Below are 24,363 nucleotides of genomic sequence, written 5' to 3'. Positions count from 1 at the left end.
TTTAGGATGCATCAATTTGTTTTTCACTTTGTTAACAAATCACTTGTATTATTTACTTAATACTTTATTACATACGCATGATGATTTGTTATTTATGGCGATTAACAAGAAATCAATTGGACTTCATAATTGTTAGTTAAATAATTTTTTAATTTAACAAAGTTGATTTACTTCTATTGTAAATTCAACAAAGGGGTCTAAATTTCTTTTCTGATGGTATTATTATTATTTTGATACAAGATAAAATTCTACTTTAACCTAATTTAAGTGTATGTGTGTGTGAAATTTTCTTTTGGAAACTTGAACCCATAGTTTTCAAAACCGGACCTAACCGGGAGGTCGGACCGTGAAAACCGGGAACCGGGATGAAAATCGGTTTTTAAGCATAAAGAACCGGATTTTTTGTTAATTCCATGAACCGCTAAAACCGGGGTTGGACCGCACGAACCGTTGAGAACCGTGCAGTCCAACCCCTAAGCAATTTTTTTTTTTTTTAGAAAAAAAAAACAACTTAACACAATTTTATTCTACTTAATTAAATTATCCATCTCTTACAAGGAATAAAAAAAATTATAATTAAAATCCTTCAAAGATATTCAACTTTACTTCAAAAATTAATCATAAAATTTAATGATTTCATAGTTATTATTTTATTTTATTAAATTTTTTATTTAATTATTAAATATATGCTTAAAAATCATTAAATTTCCCTCACATATATAGATATATTGTCAATTTCGCTAGTTTTATAAATTTAATATCTATATTTAGGCTTTAATTAATTATTAAATTAATTATGACGTCATCACGGTTTGATCCTGGTTCAACCTCGGTTCGACCTTAAAAACCTTGAACCTCTCCCTTTTACGGTTCAATGAACGGTCCGGGTCTGAAAACCTTACTTGAACCCCGGCCCTTATCCCCCATACTCCACAATCACTTATACTTGTGAAGTAACCATCGCACCAAGGGTGTGCGGTGATCTTTTCTGATGGTATTAAAACTTGGTTAAGTCCATTTTAAGATTTAGTTCCTAATTTAATCTATTCTTAAAAAAAAGTTCCTAATTTAATCCCCGGTCCTTGGTGTCAATAGATCGGAGTCATTTCCTCAATTAATCTCTCTTTTATTGCCTACCTAGCAAGCATCAGACTAAAGGCGAGTGGCACTGTCTAGAAGAGTGTAGAAAGACTTTTCCTTAGTGAACCATTTTTTTCCCAAGAAAAGATATAAGAGTATATACATTAAGTTCTCTAAAATAATAGAATAGCTCAGTATGAAGAATGAACCCATGAAAACACCCACATTGGCTTCCCTTCACATTAGCCAAAATGCCTTTTGGCTACAATGTTTCCCTAATAATAAACACTATAGTTTCTCCAAATAAATATTTTATTTATCTTTTGAAAAGTGAGTGTGAGTGTTTTAAAAAGTTGAAGAAAAAAAAAATGAATGAAGAAATGATATTTAAATAAAATATAATTTAGAATAGAAAATTGGTGGTGAGTGTTTTGAAAAGTGGTTAATTAAAATAGGAAAAAAAAGGTACTTATTCTAAAAGAAAGAGAAAAATTTTACACAAGTTAATGCAAATTCTCTAAGTCTAAGGTTTTAGTTAGAAAAAAAAATTTAAGATGTGGATCTTATCTCTCATAGTTCCTCCACCCCTTTCATGGTTCTCTTCTCTCTGTCATGATTTAGGGATTTCAGATCCCAAACAAGTGTCTCACCTGTTTACATGCTAGTTTAAATGGATTGAGGTTTTTTTTTAAGGTCGTTGGTATCTTTGGTGACATTAAAAATGATATTTTTAATATAACTGTTGGTCATGTCAGATTTTTTTCAACCAGATAATGATAGAGACTATTTTAATACAATACCAAAAAAAAAAAAAAAAATAGAGACTAAATTGATACATTTGAAAAGTTAATGATCATTTTAAAATTGAGGCAAACCTTAGGATAAAAAATAATTCAATAAAATTGCTAGTTGCACACGGCATTGAAAAAAAATTTGGTGGACTCGGTAATATTTAAAATAAATAAAGGGACCGGCAGAAAAGAAAAGGAATTCGATTAAGCTTAAATAAATGCTATGATACCAACAAAACTACAAAATTCATGAAAAAAAAAACCTACAAAAAGATTTCATTTTCAAGAAAGAAAAACTACAAAAGATTATTGACAGACATTGAGATTTGAGGAGGGTGAGACAAATGGAATAGGTACTGATAGGAATAGAAAATGAGAGGAAAAACTAATGTTGAAGTAGCAGTTAATTTCTTGTCAAAAGATTGTGTGCGGATATTTTTACATTTCAGAGAGCTCAAATGGCATTTCCTAAGACAATACCTTTATAGCTTAATTGATACTCTTTTTTCTCCAAAAAAAAAAAAAAAAAAAAAAAAATTGATACTCTTTTTGGTATTCTAACCAAAATGTCATTCCTCCCCACATTATAACTATTGAATTTTTAAAAAAGATAATGACATTTTTTTTAATCAAAAGCAATACAAATGAAAATTTTATAGATTCACAAAATTCCTCACCCTTATTTTAGTTCCTTCAAATTGAAACTAAGAGCACATTTGATACAATGTAATATTAACGATTACTAGGGAATAAGAATAAGTATTATAATTCATAAAAAAGAAAGAAAGAAAAAGGAATAAGCATTATAAGAAATACAAGAAGCTGTAATACAATAACTATTCTTATGCATTTGTTTAGTGATAAGTGATAACACATGAAGAATATGATCATGAATTTGTATTTAACACTTTTTTTTTAGTAAACAATAATACTTATTAGAACACACACGAAAATAATAATAATATTTTAAACCGGGTTTATAATACATTACATAATCCGAGTACAACTACAAAAGGGCTTAACCTTTGTAGTTGTATTTAAAACTTGGTTTGGTATAACATGATTTGATGATAAAATGAAGTCATATTATAATACTTCTATATAATTATATTTGTACTCTCTGTGAGTCTTGTTTAAAATTAAAATTATGTATAAATTAAATAATTATATAATATCATTATTCTCCGCTCAAATTTTCTCTCTTCATAAATGTTAAAAAAGAAATAATAAAAAAACTGACAATATATTCCTAAGTAAATTATAATAAATGACAAGTTCACTTGCTTCAAAAAAAATGATGATATATAAAACAATCTCAAACTCTTTTTTAAGTAAACAATACACGTTTCATAAAAAGGCTAATACATATTTGAAATTTAAATTAATAAAATAGGATAAAAAGAGAGTTTTTCGTTTGTTTGTTATTTTAATAAATTTCATATAATATAAATTGATTATATTAGTACTTGTCAACTTTTTTTTTTTAACTAAATTATTACAATCAATAATTACAAATGTCACTTTTAATGGGAAAAAAAAAATCTTACATTATTATTGTATCTTATATATATATATATATATGTAGAGAGAGAGAGAGAGAGAGAGAGAGAGAGAGAGAGAGAGATATGTAGCCAACCATGGTTTTTGAAAAACTGTTTTTTTTTTTTTTTTAGTTATTATAAAACTTAAGGAATAAAGATAACAAAATTTTTGGTAAGTATAACTATTCTTCAAGTTAAAAAATATTCATTTTATAGGAATACTTATTTTCTGTAATGATAACATAATCACACAATTGAATGATTACTCATTTCATTCCTAGCTCGATCTATTCTTGCATGCCAAATATATTCTAAATATTACGGCACCTATACCCTCCTCAGTAATCAGTATTCTCACTCAATTTTATTTCTGTGCAAAGATGGAGCATTTCAACGGTATATATGTCACCAATTCAAACCCTACAAAACCAACCATAATCAAATATACAGTCCCATATTATCTCTAAATTGTTTTAATAATTTAATCAATAATTGGGTAAACAATAACAAGATCATGCAAATGTTAAATATTTTCTTAAGCTATTCCACACAAGGACTATTTACCACTCAATTCAACAATATTTGGGTTCGAGACTTAGATTTTTTTCTTAGTGATTCAACTGCCACAAGGGGACAATGATTTAAGACGTGCCTTGACTTGGAATGAAGGAAAAGGACAACCAATACGTTCAAACTTCAACGACCCTGCTAAAAAACTTATTATTTATTTTTCTTACTATTTACGGACTTTACGGAAGTCAGCTTTGCTTTGCCTATTCTTACAATCAAACCAACATCAAAGACAATAACAAGAAATACTAGTTAATTCCGAAAAATAAAGAAAGATTTCCCATCTGTCACTTCCAGATGTTTTATCTTAGCAATTATCAACACTTCATTACTACTACAAACAGCAACCGGAGATCCACGAACCCAAATGGTCCAAATAACATGTGGCCACCAACTTGTGCAGAATAGGTCTGTCTCTGCTTCAAATTTTGGTTATACAATGGAAAACATCAGGCAACAAATGCAAGGGTCAGGTTTTGGAGTAGCAGTCACAGGTTCAGGCCCAGATACAAACTATGGCCTTGGCCAGTGCTTTGGGGATCTCTCTTTACCTGACTGTGAATTATGCTATGCAGAGGCACGCACAGCTCTTTCCCAGTGCTTTCCTCACACTTCAGGTCGCATTTACTTTGATGGTTGCTTCATGAGGTACGAGAATTATAGCTTCTTTGAGGAGTATACAGGACCTGGTGACAGTTCCGTATGTCGGAATACAACTAGGAAGAACTCAACGTTTGAAGAATCGGTGAAAAAAGCTTTGAGCAGTGCAGTTGTGGCTGCACCACACCAAAAAGGCCATGCGATTGCTCAGGAGGCTGTGCCTGGGGCAGTCAACGAGTCAGCTTATGCACTTGCTGATTGTTGGAGGACTTTGAATGCAAGCTCTTGTGAAGTGTGTTGGAAAATGCGTCTGCTTCAATATTGGAATGCTTGCCTTGGTCAGAGGGTAGAGTTCTGAACACTGGTTGCTTCATGACGTACTCAAGCAAAGATTTTCTCAACAAGGAACTTGGAACTCAAAGTTCTAAGGTAACCAAAAATCCTTAATTATTGTTGTACATGAGTTAAATATTGCTGTACACGCACTAGTTTATTAGTTATAATTGTGAAATGGTAAAATTGTGTTTTGAAAACATGATTCACATTTATAACTGAAATTGTTTTTGTGTCCTGTACATAGGGGGCTGGCCTTGTAGCTTTAGGGAGGAGCATGTTTTATATTAAATTTGATCACTTTCTATTGATGAGTTTTGCAGGTAGGACAACAGTGATTATTGTTTCAATTGTAAGTTCGCTGGTTCTTGTGGTAGTTGGAATAGCAGTAGGACTTTATATCTGGAGGCAGAGAAGTATAGCAAAGAAACGAAGAGGTAAAGAGTTTTTGTTGGAAAAAGTAGCAGACATTGACTTATTCTGTAATGTTATCAATATTTTGATCACTCCAAGTTCAAGCACTTTGGATGCTTGACTTTACAAAGCCTCCGAATATGTTTAGTATATTATTGAAATGAAAAACAAATAATAAACAAATTGGGCAGTTCAATCTGTTATCTAATGCATTATTGATGGCCTTCTTTTGACTACGAATTACCACCCAAGTTCTTTTCATTTCTATTCTATTCTGGCTCCCTAGGTTCAAATGATGCAGAAAAGCTGGTAAAAATACTTAATGATATTAGCCTGAACTTCAAGTATTCCACACTTGAGAAGGCCACAAGAGGTTTTGACATTGCCAACAAACTTGGTCAAGGAGGATTTGGAACAGTTTATAAGGTAGTCTATCACAAACCTCCCCCCTTAACCAAAAGGTCCAAAACCACTTCCATCATATTTTGTCAGAGATTTATGGGTTTTGTCCATTACAGGGAACTCTGCCTGATGGAAGAGAGATTGCTGTCAAGAGGCTTTTCTCAAACAAGAGACATAGAGCAGAAGATTTCTACAATGAAGTAAACATTGTAAGCAGTGTGGAACACAAAAATCTGGTCAGGTTATTAGGATGCAGTTGTTCAGGGCCTGAAAGCCTACTTGTCTATGAATTCCTTCCTAACACAAGCCTTGACCGATTCATCTTTGGTAATTATCAAAGTTTTACATTTGTACTAGTTCTGGTCTGGTCTCACTATGCTAGATTGTAAACGATATATATCAACAATTTATATATTCTTAATTGTTTCAATAAAAATAACAGATCCAAACAAAGGAAAAGCACTGAACTGGGACAAAAGATATGAGATTATTGTAGTAGGTTTAGCCTATCTTCACGAGAACTCCACGATTAAAATAATTCATAGAGATATAAAAGCCAGTAACATCTTGTTGGACTCAAAACTTCATGCTAAAATTGCTGATTTTGGGTTAGCTAGGTCATTGAAAGAAAATCATAGTCACGTAAGCACTGCCATTGCAGGAACACTGTAAGTATTCCTTTTTGTTAGGACATATGTGATTCACTTGTTAAGAACACATGTCACTATTTTATGTAATTGACTAATCCTTTGACAAAACGTACTTTTCTTGTAATTGGGTAGATTTAGGATGTGTTTAATACTTAAAGAAACCATGTTTCAAGTTCAAGTGTTGAAGGCATGCAAGTCTGTCCAAGATTCAAGTGTGAAAAGTGCTATTCATTAAAACTTGACAGCTAGCTATCTATCGAGACCTGTAGAGCTGTTGAAGCCCGTGGCTCGACAACAACTCAACAGATAGGACATCTGTCGAGGTTTATGAAATTCAGTTTTTTAGGACTGTTTTTCATTCAATTCGGGATTGTATGTTTGGGCTTTCTTTTCTCACAACCCTAAACATATAAATGGATTATTTTAAGAGCCGTCAAATGTGACACAAGTTGCACAAGTGTTGAGCAAAGTTTGTTCAAGCAAATTGTGACTAGAGACAGAATTTGCCCTAGTTCATCTTTCTTGTGAAGAAGCTGCTATGTTTGTACACTGTAGGGTTTTGTGACCAAGCATCTTCTCAATCTTCATTGTGTGATGAACTGAAAAACTTTGTAGCCAACAACCTTCTTTAGGTTGTGCTTGAAGTCGCATATTAGGATCCGTGCAATTGGTTAGTGTAGACACCCTATTTCGTTCCTCAATTATAATGCATACCTTTTGCGCATTCATCCTCCCAATAATGAACTAATTGAATGATGTGCATAACTCTCTAATCTCTCTCTTATTTGACACGTTTTTATTTTATTTTTCAATTCCTTTATTTATTCATTCATAGTTTTTACTGTCAATCTTTATTTTAAGTGCATTTGAAGCAACCATTTTTAATCCATGCATGCTTGACTTTTTCCCCTTTTCCACAAAATCCTCAGTTTTTGAAAGTTGTATCCAAAAAGGTCAAGTTTTGTCCCTTAAGCTCCTTCTGTTAATTTAACTTAAAAACTATTGCATTTTATTTCAAATATACTGGCAAACCCAGCTTTAGTGGTCCAGAAGAAAAGGACAAAACAAAATCGAATGGTGAGGTGTACGTTTTGGGTACAGTGGACAAACACCTCCCACACTAAGCAAGTCCAGCGTGCCCTCAGCTGCATGATTTTTGTCTTGGTTGTCATTCGACTGTTCTAGCTGAGTAGTAGAGTGTGTGCAAACAAAAACGGATAGTAGGTGTGTGGATTTTACAAATATAAAAATAGAGAGTGGAGACCACATAAAGGGCGGGGGAGAAAAAAAGAAAGAAAAAAACTAGAGAGAACAGAGGATAAACATGGAGACTCCATTTTCACTTGATTTCAGAACTAAGATGTACCTGTCGTTTTTCATCTCCTAAAATCATTTTCACCACATCTCTTTGCATTCTTGACTCCATTTTTGCTTGATTTCAGAACTAAGATGTACCTGTCATTTTTCATCTCCTAAAATCATTTTCACCACATCTCTTTGCATTCTAATTTTCAAAAAGCCTTTAGAAAAAACAAAAAAAGACATTGAGAGAGATTGAAATTTCTTGGGAGAAAACCCAATCCTGAGGGGGGACAAATTTGGAGCCAAGCTAACAAGTCCAATATCCAAGTTCTTGCTATTAGCCAGGCCCACGCTGTACACAGCTAGTTCAACACCTCTCCATCAACCATCGTCGGTGGAGCGTCGCATGGTGGGAGGACCATCCTTCAGAGAACGCCGTTGTCGTCGCCATTCATCTCATTGGAGTCATCATCAAACTCGTCCAAGGAATTGCTGGGTATGTTTTCAACCTTTCCACTCTATATTCTTGCGTGTTTTAGTCGATTGAAGCTTGGTTGTCTTGCTGGGTATGTTCTTTTTAGTCTGAATGTTAAACCTCGAAGCTTGGGCTATCTTGTGACCAAAGAACTAAGCTTGGTTGTGATAAAAGAAAGTTAAAAGTAAAAAGTGGGGTTAAATCATGTCAACATGTGATTTCTTAAAAGGGTGGACCCATGCATTGAAAGCTTTTGATGAAGACATAGTTTTTTTTACACCATAGCTAATCTACAAGTTGCCTAGACCCATTTTTCTTCCAACAAAGTCTATGTTTTCGGTTTCCACAAATAGAAATAGAAATATACTTTATTTTTTACTTCAAATCAAAACCAAGTCATAAGCTAATTTGATTAAGCCTCACTCTTTTCTTAGAAAAAGTATAATCCCACTGGTTCCCTCAAAATGAAATCTTCTCATGTTACTCAGATCATGACTTGGAAGAGTTTAAGCTTACGCATGTTTTTTTATATAGTAGTTGTTATATCAATTCCTTGACATGCTTGTTAGTTTCTTTATCATCATTTTGTTTCGTTATTAACTTGCTGCTTCTTTTTATTATCATTATCTCGTCTTATGATTTAGCTTTAGGCCACCATGTCATAAAATTAACTACTTGCTCGATTTGGTGTAATGAATTCAATCAATAATATTGTGCCCATTGAATGATTAATTGAATGTCAAATAGTCCTTACTTGTTTAGTAGAGACCGGTACACATATCGGGCGTGCATGGGTGCCTCATACCTTCCCACGGCGTAATTTGACCCCCGAACTTGTCCTTGGTGGACGTAGACCATTTTCCTTATCCATTGAGTCAATCAAATAAAAAAGAAAGGGTTTTTATTTCTTGTTTTATTTTCCCTTAAAAAAAATAATAAAATAAGTGGCGACTCCTCAACTTTTTTCAGACTCATAATTTTTTGAATAAAAAATATTCTCAAGATCAAACCTTTCTTTTCTTAAAAACCCATCCTAAGAGGTGTCACGTGGCCATGTCCACAGTTAGTCACGTACTGGGAGTTGTGCATTATAAGGAGAAATTGTCACTACAGAACAAGTCCAATTAGGTAGTGGGGTAAGGGTTCAATTGTAGGTTGGTATAAGGTTTCCTTTACTTGTAACCGTTTGTTTTGATAATAGTGGATTCTCGAGAGTGATGACCTTAAAATCACTCGGTTTGGTTTTTGCCGTGTAAGTTTTTCCCATTAGTAAACAAATCACCGTGTCAAATTTATTTTCCGCTGCATATTTAGTTATGTGGTGATTTGTTTGTGCTAGCACACGCTTTGCATGTAATTAACTTAATTAATTCACTTGGCTAAATTAATTTGTTAATTTATCACAAAGGGTCAATACGTTTTTGGCTTATCACATTTCTCTGTTGATTGATTGAATCATAGAAATTGGCTCTAAACAAATATCAACTTTCAGCAAATCCACCTAAGAATTTTGTAGTTATCTAATATTTGAGCCCAATAATATAAGAACATGTATTAGTGATAAGAGATTGTAATTTTACAGGTTTGTTTTCGCTTGGGTTCAGCACTATACTAAATTATTAGTAATTTTTTTTAAAATGAATTTGTAGAGGATATATGCCTCTGGAATACCTAGTCCATGGCCAGTTGACTGAGAAAGTCGATGTCTACAGCTTTGGAGTGCTTTTGTTAGAGATTGTTACAGGAAGGCAGAACAACAGGACCAAAACCATAGAATACTCATCAGAGTGCTTAGACAATCTAATCACAATAGTAAGCCTTAAAACTTCATCTAGCCTCTTCTTATTATTATTATAAATTATTGGCCCCTTTCGGACCTTGTAAAAGTGGGAACTTTGTGCACGGTACAATCTTGATTTCAGTATGCACCAATTTTTCTAAAAAGAAAGATGAATTAACTAAGCTCTTCTATTTTTTTTTTCTCACCTGTTCATGTGTTTTTTTTTTCTTTGGACAAAATAGGCATGGAAGCATTTTCGATCAGGGACAGTTGAGCAATTATATGACCCAAATCTATTTTTGCATAATCACCCTAATGGCAATGTTAAGAATGAGATTTTAAGAATGGTGCATATCGGACTTCTATGCACCCAAAAGATTTAGTCATTACGACCAACAATGTCAAGGCACTACATATGTTAACAAAGAAGGATGATCACCTCCCTGCACCTACAAAACCACCATTTATAGATGAAAGTATGATGAAACTGACTGACAAGTGTGAAGACCCAAGTTACCCTCTCAAAGCAGGAGATTCTGCTTTGATTGCTACCATCTCCAACGGTTCCTTTTGTCCCAGGTGACCAGATTGCTACTGTCTATGGCACTTTCTTTCTATCCCAAGAGACAATAGAGTAACTGTGTCAGTAAATGTGAAATGTAACTCCTTGTGATCGCTACTGTAACTATATCAGTTAGAGGTTTTTTTATTTGTGAGGAATCAGTTGCATAATAGATTTAGTTCTCGGTTATATAAATACTAGGTTTACAGTCACAATAATTTTATCTTGGAACTATATTCAATCAGTGATAGTGTGAGCATATAACTTATATTATTCTCATATCTGTATTTAGCCCTTCTACTTATTTTACACATGTTGATTGTATTTGTCCAACTCCTATTATGGCTTGAAGCAATGGAAAATCAAATCATCATTAATTCTAGCATAATCAATCTCTTAGGTCAACTATACTTGTGTATTAAGAAGGTCCCCTACACAAACACCCACTGAAATATACTGTTGTCAGTAAATTGTATAACTTGTAATCTTGTTTGAGTTGTAATGTTCATTCATAAGATTAAGATCAAATGTCCAAGATCCAGTTCAATAGAAGGTAGACTTTAGAATTTCAACTACACTTTGATTGTATGTCGGTAGATCGAAACAAGCCTTTCAACACTCTCTCAATTGAGGCTTGTTCTATCGAGATATGAGTTCTAATTTGTTTAATCAAGTCAGTTGCTAACATGGAACTTGTGCCCAACCTACATAATTGTATAAAGGCACATAATAGTTGACTCAAAAAGAGGTTTAAGAGCTTGTGTCGCGTGTCGCAAAAGATAAAGCCCTAAACCTATTTTCACCAATTTGTGAGTACAAAAAATGTGTTAGAAATCCTGAATGAAAGTATTGTATTTCTCAAGTAATAAAATATACATGAGTGCCTTTATATAAGAGGCAGAGTGTGTAGTATAAGTATGTGTGCTATATAAGTAAACAAGGTGAGCCTAAGGCTCACAGCCTGTTACACGTTAACAGCCCCCCTCAAACTCAAAGTGGGTGTGAGAACAACTTGAAGTTGTCAACCAAAGTACAAAAGCGTCCCTTAAGATGTGACTTGGTGAAGATATTTGCAAGTTGATTTTTAAAGGAGACCGAGAACAACTTGAGAGCACTATAGACAAGATGATAATGGATAAAATGACAATCGATCTCGATGTATTTAGTTCGTTCATGGAAAGACATCATTGTGAGTAATATGAATGGCACTTTGGTTGTCACAATAAAGAGGAATAGCAGAGGATTTAGATACACCTAAATCCTTAAGAAGCCATCGAAGCCAAAGGAGCTCAGATGTGGTATCAGTAAGGGCATGATATTCTGCTTCAGTACTGGAGTGGGCCATAATGGTTTATTTCTAGCTTCGCCAAGAAATCAGAGAAGAACCAAGTAGAAAGCAATAACCAGTGGTTGACCTTCGATTAGTTGGATCTCCTGCCCAATCAGCATCAAAGAATGCACGAAGAATAAAAGGAGATTAAACAGAGTAGAAAAGGCCATGAAAGAGAGTGCTCTTTAGGTATCGAAGAATGCGTAGGACAGTAGCATAGTGAGTCGATCGTGGAATAGATAGATACTAACTTACCTGGTAAACAACATAGGAAATATCTGAATAAGTGATAGTAAGATAAATTAGGCTGCCAACCAATCATCTGTAATAAAGAGAGGAATTAGAAAATGGTTTCCCCCCTGAGGGAGTCAGATGCACATAAAGTTCAACTAGAGTGTCAACAGTCTTACTATCAGTGAGTCTAGCTTGAGACAAAAGTTCAGAAGCATACTTGGCTTGAGTAATTAAAGTCCATTTGTAGAATGAGTGATTTCAATACCCAAGAAGTAGCTGAGATGTCCAAGATCTTTCATCTTAAACTGTTGACTGAGAAAATCATTGAGTTCTTGAATGCCACTAAGGTTATCACCAATTATGATGATATCATCCACATATAGGAGAAGCAAAATAATGCCTTTGTTGGTGCGACAAAGAAATAAGACAGAATCATAATGACTAGCAATGTAACCTAAGCGAGAGATGGTAGAGCTGAACTTGACAAACCAATCTCATGGAGCTTGTTTAAGGCCATAAAGTGCACGTCGAAGGTGACAAACCTTATTTGGTTCAATAGAGAGACCAGGAGGAGATTGCATAAAAACTTTTTCACTTAAATTCCCATTAAGGAAGGCATTTTTGTCATCCATCTGAAAAATATCCCATTTATTGGCAGCGGCAACAGCTAAAAGGGCACGAATAGATGAGATTCAAGCAAACAGAGCAAATGTCTCTTCACAATCAATCCTATACTCTACTCCTGTGTACAACCTTTTGCAACAAGACGAGCTTTATAATACTCAATGGACCCATCAGAGCGAGTCTTGATCTTGTAGATCCACTTATAACCAACCACAGATTTCCTAGGAGGGGAGAGTCACCAAATTCCATGTATGGTTTTTAGATAATACATCAAGTTCCTCTTTAATTGTAATCTGCCATAAAGGGTCAGTGGAGGCCTTACGATAGATGTGAGGCTCGTGCAGTGTAGGAAGGGCAGTGTAACAATGATAGTCAAGTAAATGTGCAGGAATGAATTTTACCCGATTTGAGTGACATGGTGGAATGTTTTATGCAAGATCTTTAAGCAGAGTAGGAGCAGGAGACCTAAGCTCAGAGTTCGGTAGCACGTCTTCCACCTGTTCATTAGAGGGTGATTTAGGAGAGGCATCAAAAATATTTGGTGGTTGGATAGAGAAGTCTATAGAAGGATCAAAAGTAACTATAGAAGGAATATGTGGCTCATTTGGAAAAAAAATCTAAGACAGAGGAGGTAGATAGGGAGGCACGGAAATGAGAGAGCTCGACAAAGGAGCGATGTTCCCAAAAGACAACATTGCGGGAGATACGAAGATGATGAGAGACATGATCATAACACCGATACCCCTTTTGAGTTTCTCCATAGCCAAGAAAACAACAAAGTCTAGACTGATGCTTAAGTTTGTGATGCTCATGCGGTTGAAGAAGAATGAAACAGGTAGAACCGAAAGAGCGAATGTGGTGATAGTCTGAAGGTGACTCATAAAGGCGTTCATATGGAGTTTGATTTTGGATGATAGGATTGAGAATGAAATTAATAGCATGAAAAGCAGCTTTGCCCCAAAAATGAGCAGGAACTTTGGTAGAGAGACGGAGAGATTTCGTTCGGCTCTACCATTTTGCTGAGAGGTACCTAGACAAGTTAGCTGATGAATAATGCCATATGAATGCAAAATCTCTTGGAAAGCATATTGAGTGTATTCAAGAGCATTATTAGATTGAAAAATTTTGATTCGTTTGGAAAATTGAGTTTCAACAATTTTTACAAAATTATAATATACTTGCAATAATTTAGAACAATGTTTTATATGAAAATTCCAGTTATAGCGGGAATAATAATCAACAAAGATAACAAAATATTGAGATCCACCAATACTAGAGACAGAGGAAGGCCATTAGACATCAAAATAATTAGGTTAAAGATATCAGTGGACATTAATTCACTAGTATTGAAAGGCAAAACTGGTTGTTTTCTTAACTGACATGAAACACAATTAAAATTTTCTATAGATACTGAACCTAACAAACCTCTAGAAGCCAAGTGTTGTACCCGAGAGGAAGATGCGTGACCAAGTTGGGCATGCCAAAGTGTAAGGGAAGGAATAGAAGAAACTGCAACAGCTGTAGCAGTAACAGAAATAAGTGCAACAGGTGGAAGACGAAAGTTGTCCACGGGAAACATACGTCCAACTTTGGGACTAGTCCTAAGCTTCTGTCCCATCCTTGGATCCTGCATAGTACACCCAGAATAATAAAAGGTAATGCGATAACCCAACTCAGCTAATTGTCCCACAGAAAATAAATTGTAAGAAATGTTAGGAACATTAAAGATCCTAGGAACTGAGAGGTTGGAGGTTGAGATAAAACCTATATTATGACCAAATATTGCGGAATCACTTGCTGTGTGAATATTAAGAGGGTGTTGTGTAGGTTCAAGTTGAGAAAATAAGGACGAGTGAGGTGTCATGTGATTGCAACAAGTAGAATCCATAAGCCAAGAGGAAGAAGACATACAAGATAAAACTGAGAGAGAAGAGGAATAAGATGCATTACTAACCATACGAATGGTATTAGCAATGATGTTTTGAAGGTCAACTATGGAAATGGTGATAGTGGATCCAGAAGACTTGGATTTTACGGAGATGGGAGCCATTGGTTGGATACTCTCAGTCTTAGCAACAGTAGCAACAGAAATGGAAACAGCTGATTTGTTGCATTGATAACAAGTCTAATTATTATGGCCAAGACATTTGCAAAAATTGCAAAAACATTTGTTGGATTGTCGGCGACGATTGTTGCAATAAAAAGAAGACTTGTCCTTATTCTTCAATTAGAAGCAAAATAAGCAAAAATGGATTACAAAAATGAAATTTACGCGAAAAACTACGTAAGGAACACCTGGATTGCAAAAAGTCAATTTTTGGAAAAGTCAACGGTCAAACTTGCCTCAAAAGTCAACAGTCAAAGTCAACTAGCGGAGCGATGATGTCAACAAGATGACGTAGAGGATGACATAAGCAGAGACTAGTGATGACGTGGTAGCTGACGTAAGCTAAGGTTGACATGGCGGCTGTCGTAAGCAGATGATGTTACAAATGAGGCCTGTGGAGCGTGTGAGGTGCAAGCAAGATGACTTCCAATTAATCTAATTTAATACCTTAATTAGACTATTTTCATATATTTAAAAAAATTATTTTAAATCTTTTAATTCTAAAAATATCGAAACAATTAGTATTAGAATGATACCATATTTTAAATGGTCAATGTCTCTCTATGTAATGATGAAGCTCAGCTATTAAACAATGGGTTTTTAGTAATGAATTTGTCAAAAATCTATTAATTTTAATTTTAATTTGGACAGAAAGTGAAAAGAAGAGTAAAGTTTTTGAAAAATTAAGAATTTTTAGTAAAATGTATTAAAAAAATGTTAAACATTTGAAAAGAGTATAAAATTTTAAAAATAATTTTTATTTATTAAAATTTTAAAGACCTTACTTTTTTCTTTTAAAAAAGAATATTTTACAACACTATAGATAAAATATATTTTATTTTAAGAGGTATTCTGAGTGGAGGTGTGACGTGCAGTGTGACTTTTGTGATACTCTTTCATGTTTGTGTTTTGTTTCTCCCAAAAAAAAAAAAAAATTTTTTTTATCCGAATCTTGTACTTATATGTTTAAAAAAAAACTAAGGATAAAGTGACGGACCTTGGTGTCGGAAAAAATGGTACTGTGTATTCCTCTTCCTTCATGCCGGTTCAGACACAGACCGGTTCGTTCTTCTCTCGAACGCCAAGAACACTTTGGTCGTATTGCTCCTGTCTACGATAATGTAACTCTCCACTCTCATCTCCTCCTTTTCCTTCAATTCTTTTTTTTTTTTGAGCTCTCTTTTATGTCTTTCTAACTAAAAATGCAGTTGAATGACTTGCTGAGTTTGGGTCAGCATCGTCTATGGAAAAGAATGACTGTTTCATGGACTGGGTATTTTTTTTTTAATATTATTCTTATTAGTCTTTTTTTTTTTTTTTATAAATTTTTATAATTTGAAAATTTTGTTTGTTTGTTTGTTTAATGTTGGAATTGTGGGTGTTAGAGCGAAAATGGGAGACTGTGCGTTGGATTTGTGTTGTGGAAGTGGGGATTTAGCATTTCTTTTGTCCGAGAAAGTTGGGTCCAATGGCAAGGTATGCTCTTCCATTGTTCCAACACTAGCATTGTTGTCAGTTTAGTTTATGCAGTAACAATTGCTTCGTGTCGGCAAGGCTTGGCCCCCAATGCCTGCGATAACAATATAGAGTGAGCATTGGTAAATCTAGCGGTTAACAAATTAAAAGAGTGGAAAAGTTTCTTGAAGCCATTTCTAGTAGTAGAATTTTCTGCTTTGATTCTGAAAATATTGTCTATAAGTGAATTTAAAGTGCACTAACAGTAGTGTTAATAGCCAATGCTGCAAAGGCACTAATATCATGTGTTTCGTCGTAGGTGGGTTGAAGGCGATGCACTTGAGTTACCATTTTCTGATGGTTACTTTGATGCCGTTACAATGGGTTATGGGCTACGAAATGTGGTTGATAAAGAAAGAGCCATGCAGGAGATGTTTAAAGTTCTGAAACCAGGTCTTACAATCTCTATATCTCTTAAAAAAATATGAAATTGGATGATTGTGATAGTGAGACCCTAATATTTTTCGTTGTTGTGGGCTTTTCAGGCTCAAGAGTATCTGTTCTTGATTTCAATAAAAGCACACAGCCATTTACTAATTTAATTCAGGTAGTCACATATATATATTACAATAAAAAATGATAGGAATTTTTTATTTTATTTCTAATGCTCAAGTTTAGATATTCTATTGTGACATTGGGTTTGTCAGAATTGAATATTTACATATTGGAATTCACTTGTCATGATGAATTATCAATTGTGATATCACTTGTTGAGTGAGAAGTAAAGTTAATATCTTGGAAGATTTCACATAATTTCTTGATACAACATGCTGTGACACCATGGTAAACAAAATTTCAAAACCTTGGAAGGTTTCTTGATAGTTGAACTTTCCTTGTTTAAGTTTAGTGTTTCCTATTGTATACCCCCTGTAGACATGGGAGGCTCTTTTTTCTTATTCAATGATTTTTTACTTATTAAAAAAGAAGATGATATTTGGGCCCAACAATGTTTTATTTAACTATTAATACACTCTCCTCACTGCTTACATGTGAGTATCATAATGTCTTTCTGCTTCATTTTAAGTCACTATTTGTACTTTTCATTCATATCAGTTGTTGTATCTCTTTCTTATTAGATTTGACAATGTTGTGACTATAGGACATTGAGTTCAACGCTATTATGGTACCTGTTGCAGAAATAAATCAATTTGTCTTAAATGTATCTGTTTTGCAAGCTATGGATGATTGACAATGTAGTTGTCCCAGTGGCAACTGGTTATGGGCTTGCAAAGGAGTATGAATATTTGAAAAGCTCAATCAAGGAATTCTTAACAGGTTGATCTCCCCTGGCTAACTTTGGATCATGCAATTTTAGGTGTATCTGGTTGTTAGTAAACAACCAGAAATCAACGTTTGGCTTAATCATGTTAATATTACATATCTAATTGGTGTACTTTGTATCTCTATGTCAAGGAATTCCTTGGGCCTTATTATAATAATACTACCATGTTTTTTCATTCTGCTAAAATCATATGAAGCTCTGGAAAAGTGCTTTGCTTTGAAAAAATAAACTACTGCAATTATGTTATTTCTTAAGACAATGAATGGTAGCATGTCGATTCAGGATAATAACTAACTATTAGTGAATAAATGAGCTGAATCCGAAGTTATGTTAGTCATAGGGTCCGTGTATTGCCACCATAGTTGCTTTTTTTATTTTATTTTAAATATTTTAAAATCCAATTGGGTGATTGGAAATTATGTCTTTTGATACAGGGAAAGAGTTAGAGAGGCTTGCTTTACAAGTTGGATTTTCTAATGCTAGACATTATGATTAGTGGAGGCCTCATGGGGAACTTGGTAGCCACACGCTAAATGCAATCCATGCTTGGTATTCTTCTGGCAAGTTTCAATTTTTGATTTAAGAGAAAGATTCAATTCATTGATTGTAACTATTTGATTTGTACTCATTGAGCTCATGAAGTTCTAAATTGTTTAAATATCTGGGTTTTCTTGTGATTGCTAAACTGTGATATTACATTAAACACTACCACTTAAGGATTTGTAGGAGCTCTTGTTTCCTTTTCTGCTCATATATTTAGCGTCTTTGGAGTTTTGGCTGCTTCATCAGGTTTTTTGCTATAAATAGAGAAGACATTAAAATGCTGAATGTCAACTGTGAAGCTTATATTCCAAACACATACATAGGTATGTATGTATTTTATTGTCATGCAACTCTACTATCTCTAGATTCCTTCCTTCTGTCTACTCTTTTGAGTCACAGAACACACAGGTTTGTCTATTCGTAGATAGTCTACACAACGTCAGGAGACTCAACAACAGGAATGCTTGTCTCATGCCTCTATGTGCCAATCACGCATCAGTCCAACTCTCTGCCTGATACACTCTACATACACTAGGACAATGTCCTCCAACCTCCTATTATCCATGCTCCATTTCACATCCAATTAATGCTCGGTCCTGTCACACTTTTCTTCCAAACTCAAATTGTTTTCAAGTTCTCTCTCTGTTATGTCTTCTGTGAGCCTAGGGCTTCTGTAATTCTTGAGTTTAGTAGAAGTTGTGTCTTGTCATGTACAAGTTTCTATCCCCAACAGAGTGGGAAATTTCTGAGGTCTGGCTTGTAAATTATTCAACGAATGGAAGATTTTCTAGAGTGGATGTAAATGAAGTTCTCTTTGACTAAGTAGGAAGAAGAAGGCGTAGGGATGAAGGTAAACTTGAGGATGTGACATGAAAGGACAATTCTACTTGATAGCCAAACAGTATTTGGAATTGCCTTTGTTCATAGGAAGATCCAAAAAATATACCCTTGTAAAGATCAAGGAAAGGGTTTGGCAAAAAGTTCAAGGATGTAAAGAAAAATTTCTATTCAATGTGGGAAGAGAGGTGCTTATCAAGGTAGTTGCTTAAGCAATCCCACGTATACTACAAGTTAAAAATATTGGCATTACTATGTGAAGAATTAATATCAATGATTTGTAAATCTTGGGGGTCAAAGAAAAGATGAAAGCAAAATCCATTGGGTCAGTTGAATTTGACTTTGTGAACCTAAGGAATTAGGAGGCATGGGCTTTTGGGATCTACAAGCTTTCAACTTGGCTCTAGTAGCTAAGCAAGTTTGGAGGATGAGGACTAATAATCAGTCTCTGATTTACAGGGTTTTCAAAAAGAGATACTTTCCTTCATGCTCTTTCATGGAAGCTCATATTGGTCATACACCTTATGTGTGGAGATGTATTCTATGTGCAGGAAGAGTAATCAAGAATGGTGGCGTAAGGTGATCTCACAAAGAAGAATCCTAGAGGAAGAATCAACAATAAGCAAACTTGTAGATGAAACAACCTAGCAATGGAATGTGGATCTATGGGAGTTGGTTTTCTTGCCTTTCAAAGCTAAAGAAATTAAAAAAATTCTGCTTAGCACAGATCTACCTGCTGATAGACTAATCTAGCTTTGCACCATAATGGAGGTTTTACTGTCAAAAGTGCTTACCAAAATTTCTCTTGATAGCAGACAAGACAATTATGAAGCAGAGTGTTAAAAGGGGGAAAGGGGGAGAAGGTTTTGGAAAAGAATGACAGATGGACACACCAAACAAAATCAAGATGTTTTCTAGGGTCACTTGTAGTGTGAAGAAAACTGTGTTTGTTAGAGAGAATATTCTAGAAGAAAATATCAAATGAGAAATTCTGTATATAGTATTGAATAGATTACAATGTAATACATCTTATATATGCTAACTAACCATAACTGATTAGGCGCCAAACTCTATCCTAACAGAATTTTTTAGTGTCCAATAGTATAGAAACGCGTGGACTAACAGAGTAACTAACTAACTAATACTCAAAGCCTTATACTAAGCTACATACAGTTTTACAAATCTATTAATCAACTACAAGTCGTTTAAGCAGCACTGAACTTGTCTGTTAACTGATACAGCACCATGAGCAACCATGATCCTTTACATCCCCTCAAATGAAGGGGAGGAAGGCCCATGAGTTTGAAGGAAAGAGCATGAAACCGAGAGGAAGGCAAACTCTTGGTAAACAGATCAGCCAATTGGTCCAAAGTTGAAATATACTTGATGATCATATCCCTATTCAAAACTTTCTCTCGAACAAAATGATAATCAAGTTCAATATGTTTAGTTCTAGCATGAAAAATAGGATTAGAAGCTAAAGCAAGAGGTGAAACATTGTCACACCACAAAATTGGAGGATGATACAAATAAATCCCTAAGTCTTTGAGAAGCATCCTCAACCAATACAGCTCTGTAGTGGTTATAGCAAGGGACCTGTACTCAGCTTTAGTTGAAGATCTAAACACAACTGATTGTTTCTTAGTAGACCAGGTGATGGGGGAATTCCCTAAAAAGACAACCATGCCAGTAATAGGCCTTCTATCAATGGGATCCCCAGCCCAATCAGCATCACAATAGGCAGAAAGATTGAGAGGACCAGACCTAAAATAGATGCCCAAGTGAAGAGTACCCCTTAAATATCTCAGAATTCTCTTAGCAGCAATGAGATGATGTTGAGAAGGCTTACTCATGAACTGACAAGCCTGCTGAATTGCATATGACAAATCTGGCCTAGTAAAGGTCAAGTATTCTAAAGCCCCAACAAGGCTTCTATAGGTAGTGGGATCAGGGAGAAGAGGACTGGTAGAAGGAACATAAGAATGAGTAGAAGCACAAGGATTAGAACAAGGCTTACTATCCAACATATGAAACTTAGCCAATAAATCTTTGGCATACTTAGACTGATGCACAAAGATACCATCACTAGTATATTCAATTTGCAGACCCAAGAAGTAACTTAAAGGACCCAAATCTTTGAGAGCAAAAGAGACACCAAGCTTCCTGATAATCTCAGCAACAAAAGCACTATGGTTGCCAGTAATAATAATGTCATCCACATATAGAAGTAAGTAAACAACATGATCTGAATGGATGAGGATAAACAAGTTACTGTCTGCACAAGAAGCATGGAATCCCAAGTAAAAAAGTTGAGTGGTAAAACTATCAAACCAAGCCCTAGGAGCCTGTTTAAGGCCATAAATTGCTTTATGCAACAGACAGACATGGTGAGGCTTAGAATGATCATTATACCCAGGTAGTTGACTCATGTCCTCTTGCAACACTCCATGAAGGAAGGAATTGGAAACATCCAATTGCCTTAAGGACCAACCAAAATGAACTGCTAAAGCTAGAATTATCCTCACAGTAGTAGGCTTGACCACAGGACTGAAAGTTTCGGCATAATCTAAATCATACTGCTGCAAGTATCCCTTGGCAACAAGCCTAGCTTTAAATCTAGCAATACTACCATCTCTATTTTTCTTAACTTTGTATACCCATTTACATCCCACAACATTCTTATTAGGTGGTAAGGGAACCAGAGTCCAAATATGTTGCTGTTGCAGACTAGTAAACTCAGAATCCATTGCTTCAACCCAATGAGAATACTTAGCTGCTATAGAGTAAGATGGAGGCTCAGTACAACTATAATCAGTCTGAACAGCAAAGACTTTTGGCTTGAAAATACCATTCTTGGACCTGGTAAGCATAGGATGTGTATTGGTGGGCAAAGGAACAAGAGCTTGGTGGGAACTAGTGGAATGTGAAACAGCACCAGAATCAGACTCTATAGAATTAACAGAGTTAGGAGCAGGTAACTTAGCTTGAACAGGAAGAGGATCAAAAGAATTACTAGGCATAGAAAGGGAATTAGATTCAAATAAAGCAGGACCAGAGGGAGTGCTAGAACTAGATTGAGATAGGCCTAGAGTAGAATTTGGAAGCAAGGAAGAAAACCAGACATCAAAGGAAGGAGAAGAAGTAGCAGAAATTGTGGAAGTAGACTCAGAATTAGGAACAGGATAGAGAGGAAAAACAGATTCATCAAACACACAATGACAGGAAATGTAAATTCTACATGTAAGAATATCTAAGCAAATATAACCCTTGGATTGAGGAGGATAACCAAGAAAAATACATTTTCTAGACTTGGGATCAAACTTATTAGAATTGTAAGGCTTCAAGAAAGGGCAGCATGCACAACCAAAGGTTTTCAAAGCATGAAGAGGTGGTTTGTGATCATACAACTTTTCCCCGGGTGAAATAAAGTTCAAAACAGAAGAGGGAACTCTATTTAGAAGATAAACTGTAGTACAAAAAGCATATGACCAATAGGAAAGAGAAAGATTAGAATGATGAAGCATAGATAATCCACTTTCTTGTGTTTCCTCTCAGCAATACCATTCTGCTGAGGGGAATAAGGACAAGATAGTTGATGTTGAATCCCATGCTCCAAACAAAAAGATTTGAAGTTGTTATTAACAAACTCACCACCACCATCAGACCTTAAGGTCTTGATTTTAGCATTAAATTGAGTTGCAACTAAGGACTTGAAATGCAAGAAGACCTTGAACACATCAGACTTACTCTTTAACAAAAACAACCAAGTAAAATGAGTAAAGTCATCAACAAAAATCACATAATATTTGTGTTCAAGAACAGAAGTTGCAGGAGCAGGCCCCCATACATCAAAATGTACTAATTGAAAAGGATATTCAGTACTTGATATATGTTTATGAAAAGGAAGCTTGTGCATTTTAGCACTTATACAAGATGTTACTTGAAATAGTTGGATTTTTTGAATAAGTTCAACAATATGGGATAATATAATGTTGAGAGAGTAAAACTTAGGTAGAATATCATAGGTATAGTTTATTTTTTCAGTTAAATTCAAACATATAGTTGTATTATATTTAATTTTTCTTGAAAAAGATAACACTGTTTGTACCTCTTTTGGTGGTGGCTGGTAGTGTTAATAAAGGTCGGACTTCGGAGTGCCTTTAAGTTTGAGAATATGTGATTGAAAGAAGAGGGTTTTGTAGAGAGGGTTCGGCAATGGTGGAATGGGTATTGCTTTTTGGGCTCTCCTAACTTTATTCTGGCACGTAAATTAAAAGCGCTTAAAAAAGACTTGAAAAAGTGGAATAAGGAGGAATTTGGGGATTTGGCCTTTAGGAAGAAATGTTTCTTATCTGAATTGTTGGGTTTGGATGCTAAGGAGGACTTGTCAAGTCTTTCTCAAGAGGATCAAACTCGTCATATTCAGATCAAAGGTGAGATTGCACATCTTGCCTCTTTGGAGGAGATTTCTTGGAGACAAAAGTCCTAGATGTTATTTGTGAAGGAGGGGGACAATAATACTCGCTTTTTTCATCGGATTGCAAACTCCCATAGAAGAACTAATCATATTCGGGATATAGAGGTGGATGGTGTCCTCTATGAGGATGAGGAAGAGGTGCGGTCTAAGGTGGTCCATTTTTATCAAAATTTGTACTCTGAGTCTGATACTTGGCGCCCTTCTATGGATGGTTTAGAGTTTGCTAGAATTGAGGAGGATAAGCGGCTTGAATTAGAGAGGGATTTTTCTAAGGAGGAAGTGGTAAAGGTTCTTCAAGAGATGGAGAGTGACAAAGCCCTAGGTCCTGACAGTTTTACTATGGCATTTTTTCAAAAATGCAAGAGTATAGTGGAAATAGATGTCATGGCCTTTTTTGATCATTTCCATAGGAGCTCAGAGTTTGAACGGTCTCTAAATGCTTCTTTTCTATCTTTGATCCCCAAGAAAAATAATGCATTGAATATCAAAGATTTTAGGCCCATCAGCTTAGTGGGCAGTGTGTATAAACTTTTGTCTAAGGTTTTGGCTAATAGATTGAGGCGGGTGCTGGATAAACTTATTTCAGAGTCATAGAATTCTTTTGTTGGTGGCAGACAGATTTTGGATTCAGTGCTTATTACTAATGAATGTTTAGACAGTAGACTGAAGTGTTGTACTCTGGAGGTGGTGTGTAAGTTAGATATTGAGAAAGCGTATGATCATGTGAATTGGGACTTTTTGTTTTATCTGTTGGAGGGGATGGGCTTTGGGGATAGATGGAGGAGATTGTCTAAAGACTTGTGTCTCTATCGTTCGCTTCTCAGTCCTAATTAATGGATCTCCTATTGGTTTCTTTGGTAGCTCTAGAGACCTTAGACAAGGTGATCCTTTATCTCCCTTTCTTTCTTTTGATC

General features: G+C 35.0%; 1 protein-coding gene and 1 pseudogene across 1 annotated transcript; both read left to right on the top strand.

Annotated features, from left to right (window-relative positions):
* Nucleotides 1–4,282: 4,282 nt before the first annotated feature.
* On the top strand, nt 4,283–10,521 carry LOC115982513 (annotated as a pseudogene).
* A 5,237-nt stretch (nt 10,522–15,758) lies between these two features.
* LOC115982514 (2-phytyl-1,4-beta-naphthoquinone methyltransferase, chloroplastic) lies at nt 15,759–18,140 on the top strand. The gene is given in 7 exon segments (XM_031105132.1): nt 15,759–15,916; nt 16,004–16,068; nt 16,570–16,703; nt 16,796–16,857; nt 17,486–17,585; nt 18,027–18,081; nt 18,083–18,140. Coding segments are annotated over 7 exon segments (567 nt in total). The 5' UTR covers nt 15,759–15,808; the 3' UTR covers nt 18,126–18,140.
* Nucleotides 18,141–24,363: the final 6,223 nt, after the last annotated feature.

The sequence above is a fragment of the Quercus lobata genome, chromosome 3 (genome assembly GCF_001633185.2).
Source record: "Quercus lobata isolate SW786 chromosome 3, ValleyOak3.0 Primary Assembly, whole genome shotgun sequence".
In the NCBI taxonomy this organism is placed as follows: domain Eukaryota; kingdom Viridiplantae; phylum Streptophyta; class Magnoliopsida; order Fagales; family Fagaceae; genus Quercus; species Quercus lobata.
This window is presented reverse-complemented; position numbering and strand designations above follow the sequence as displayed.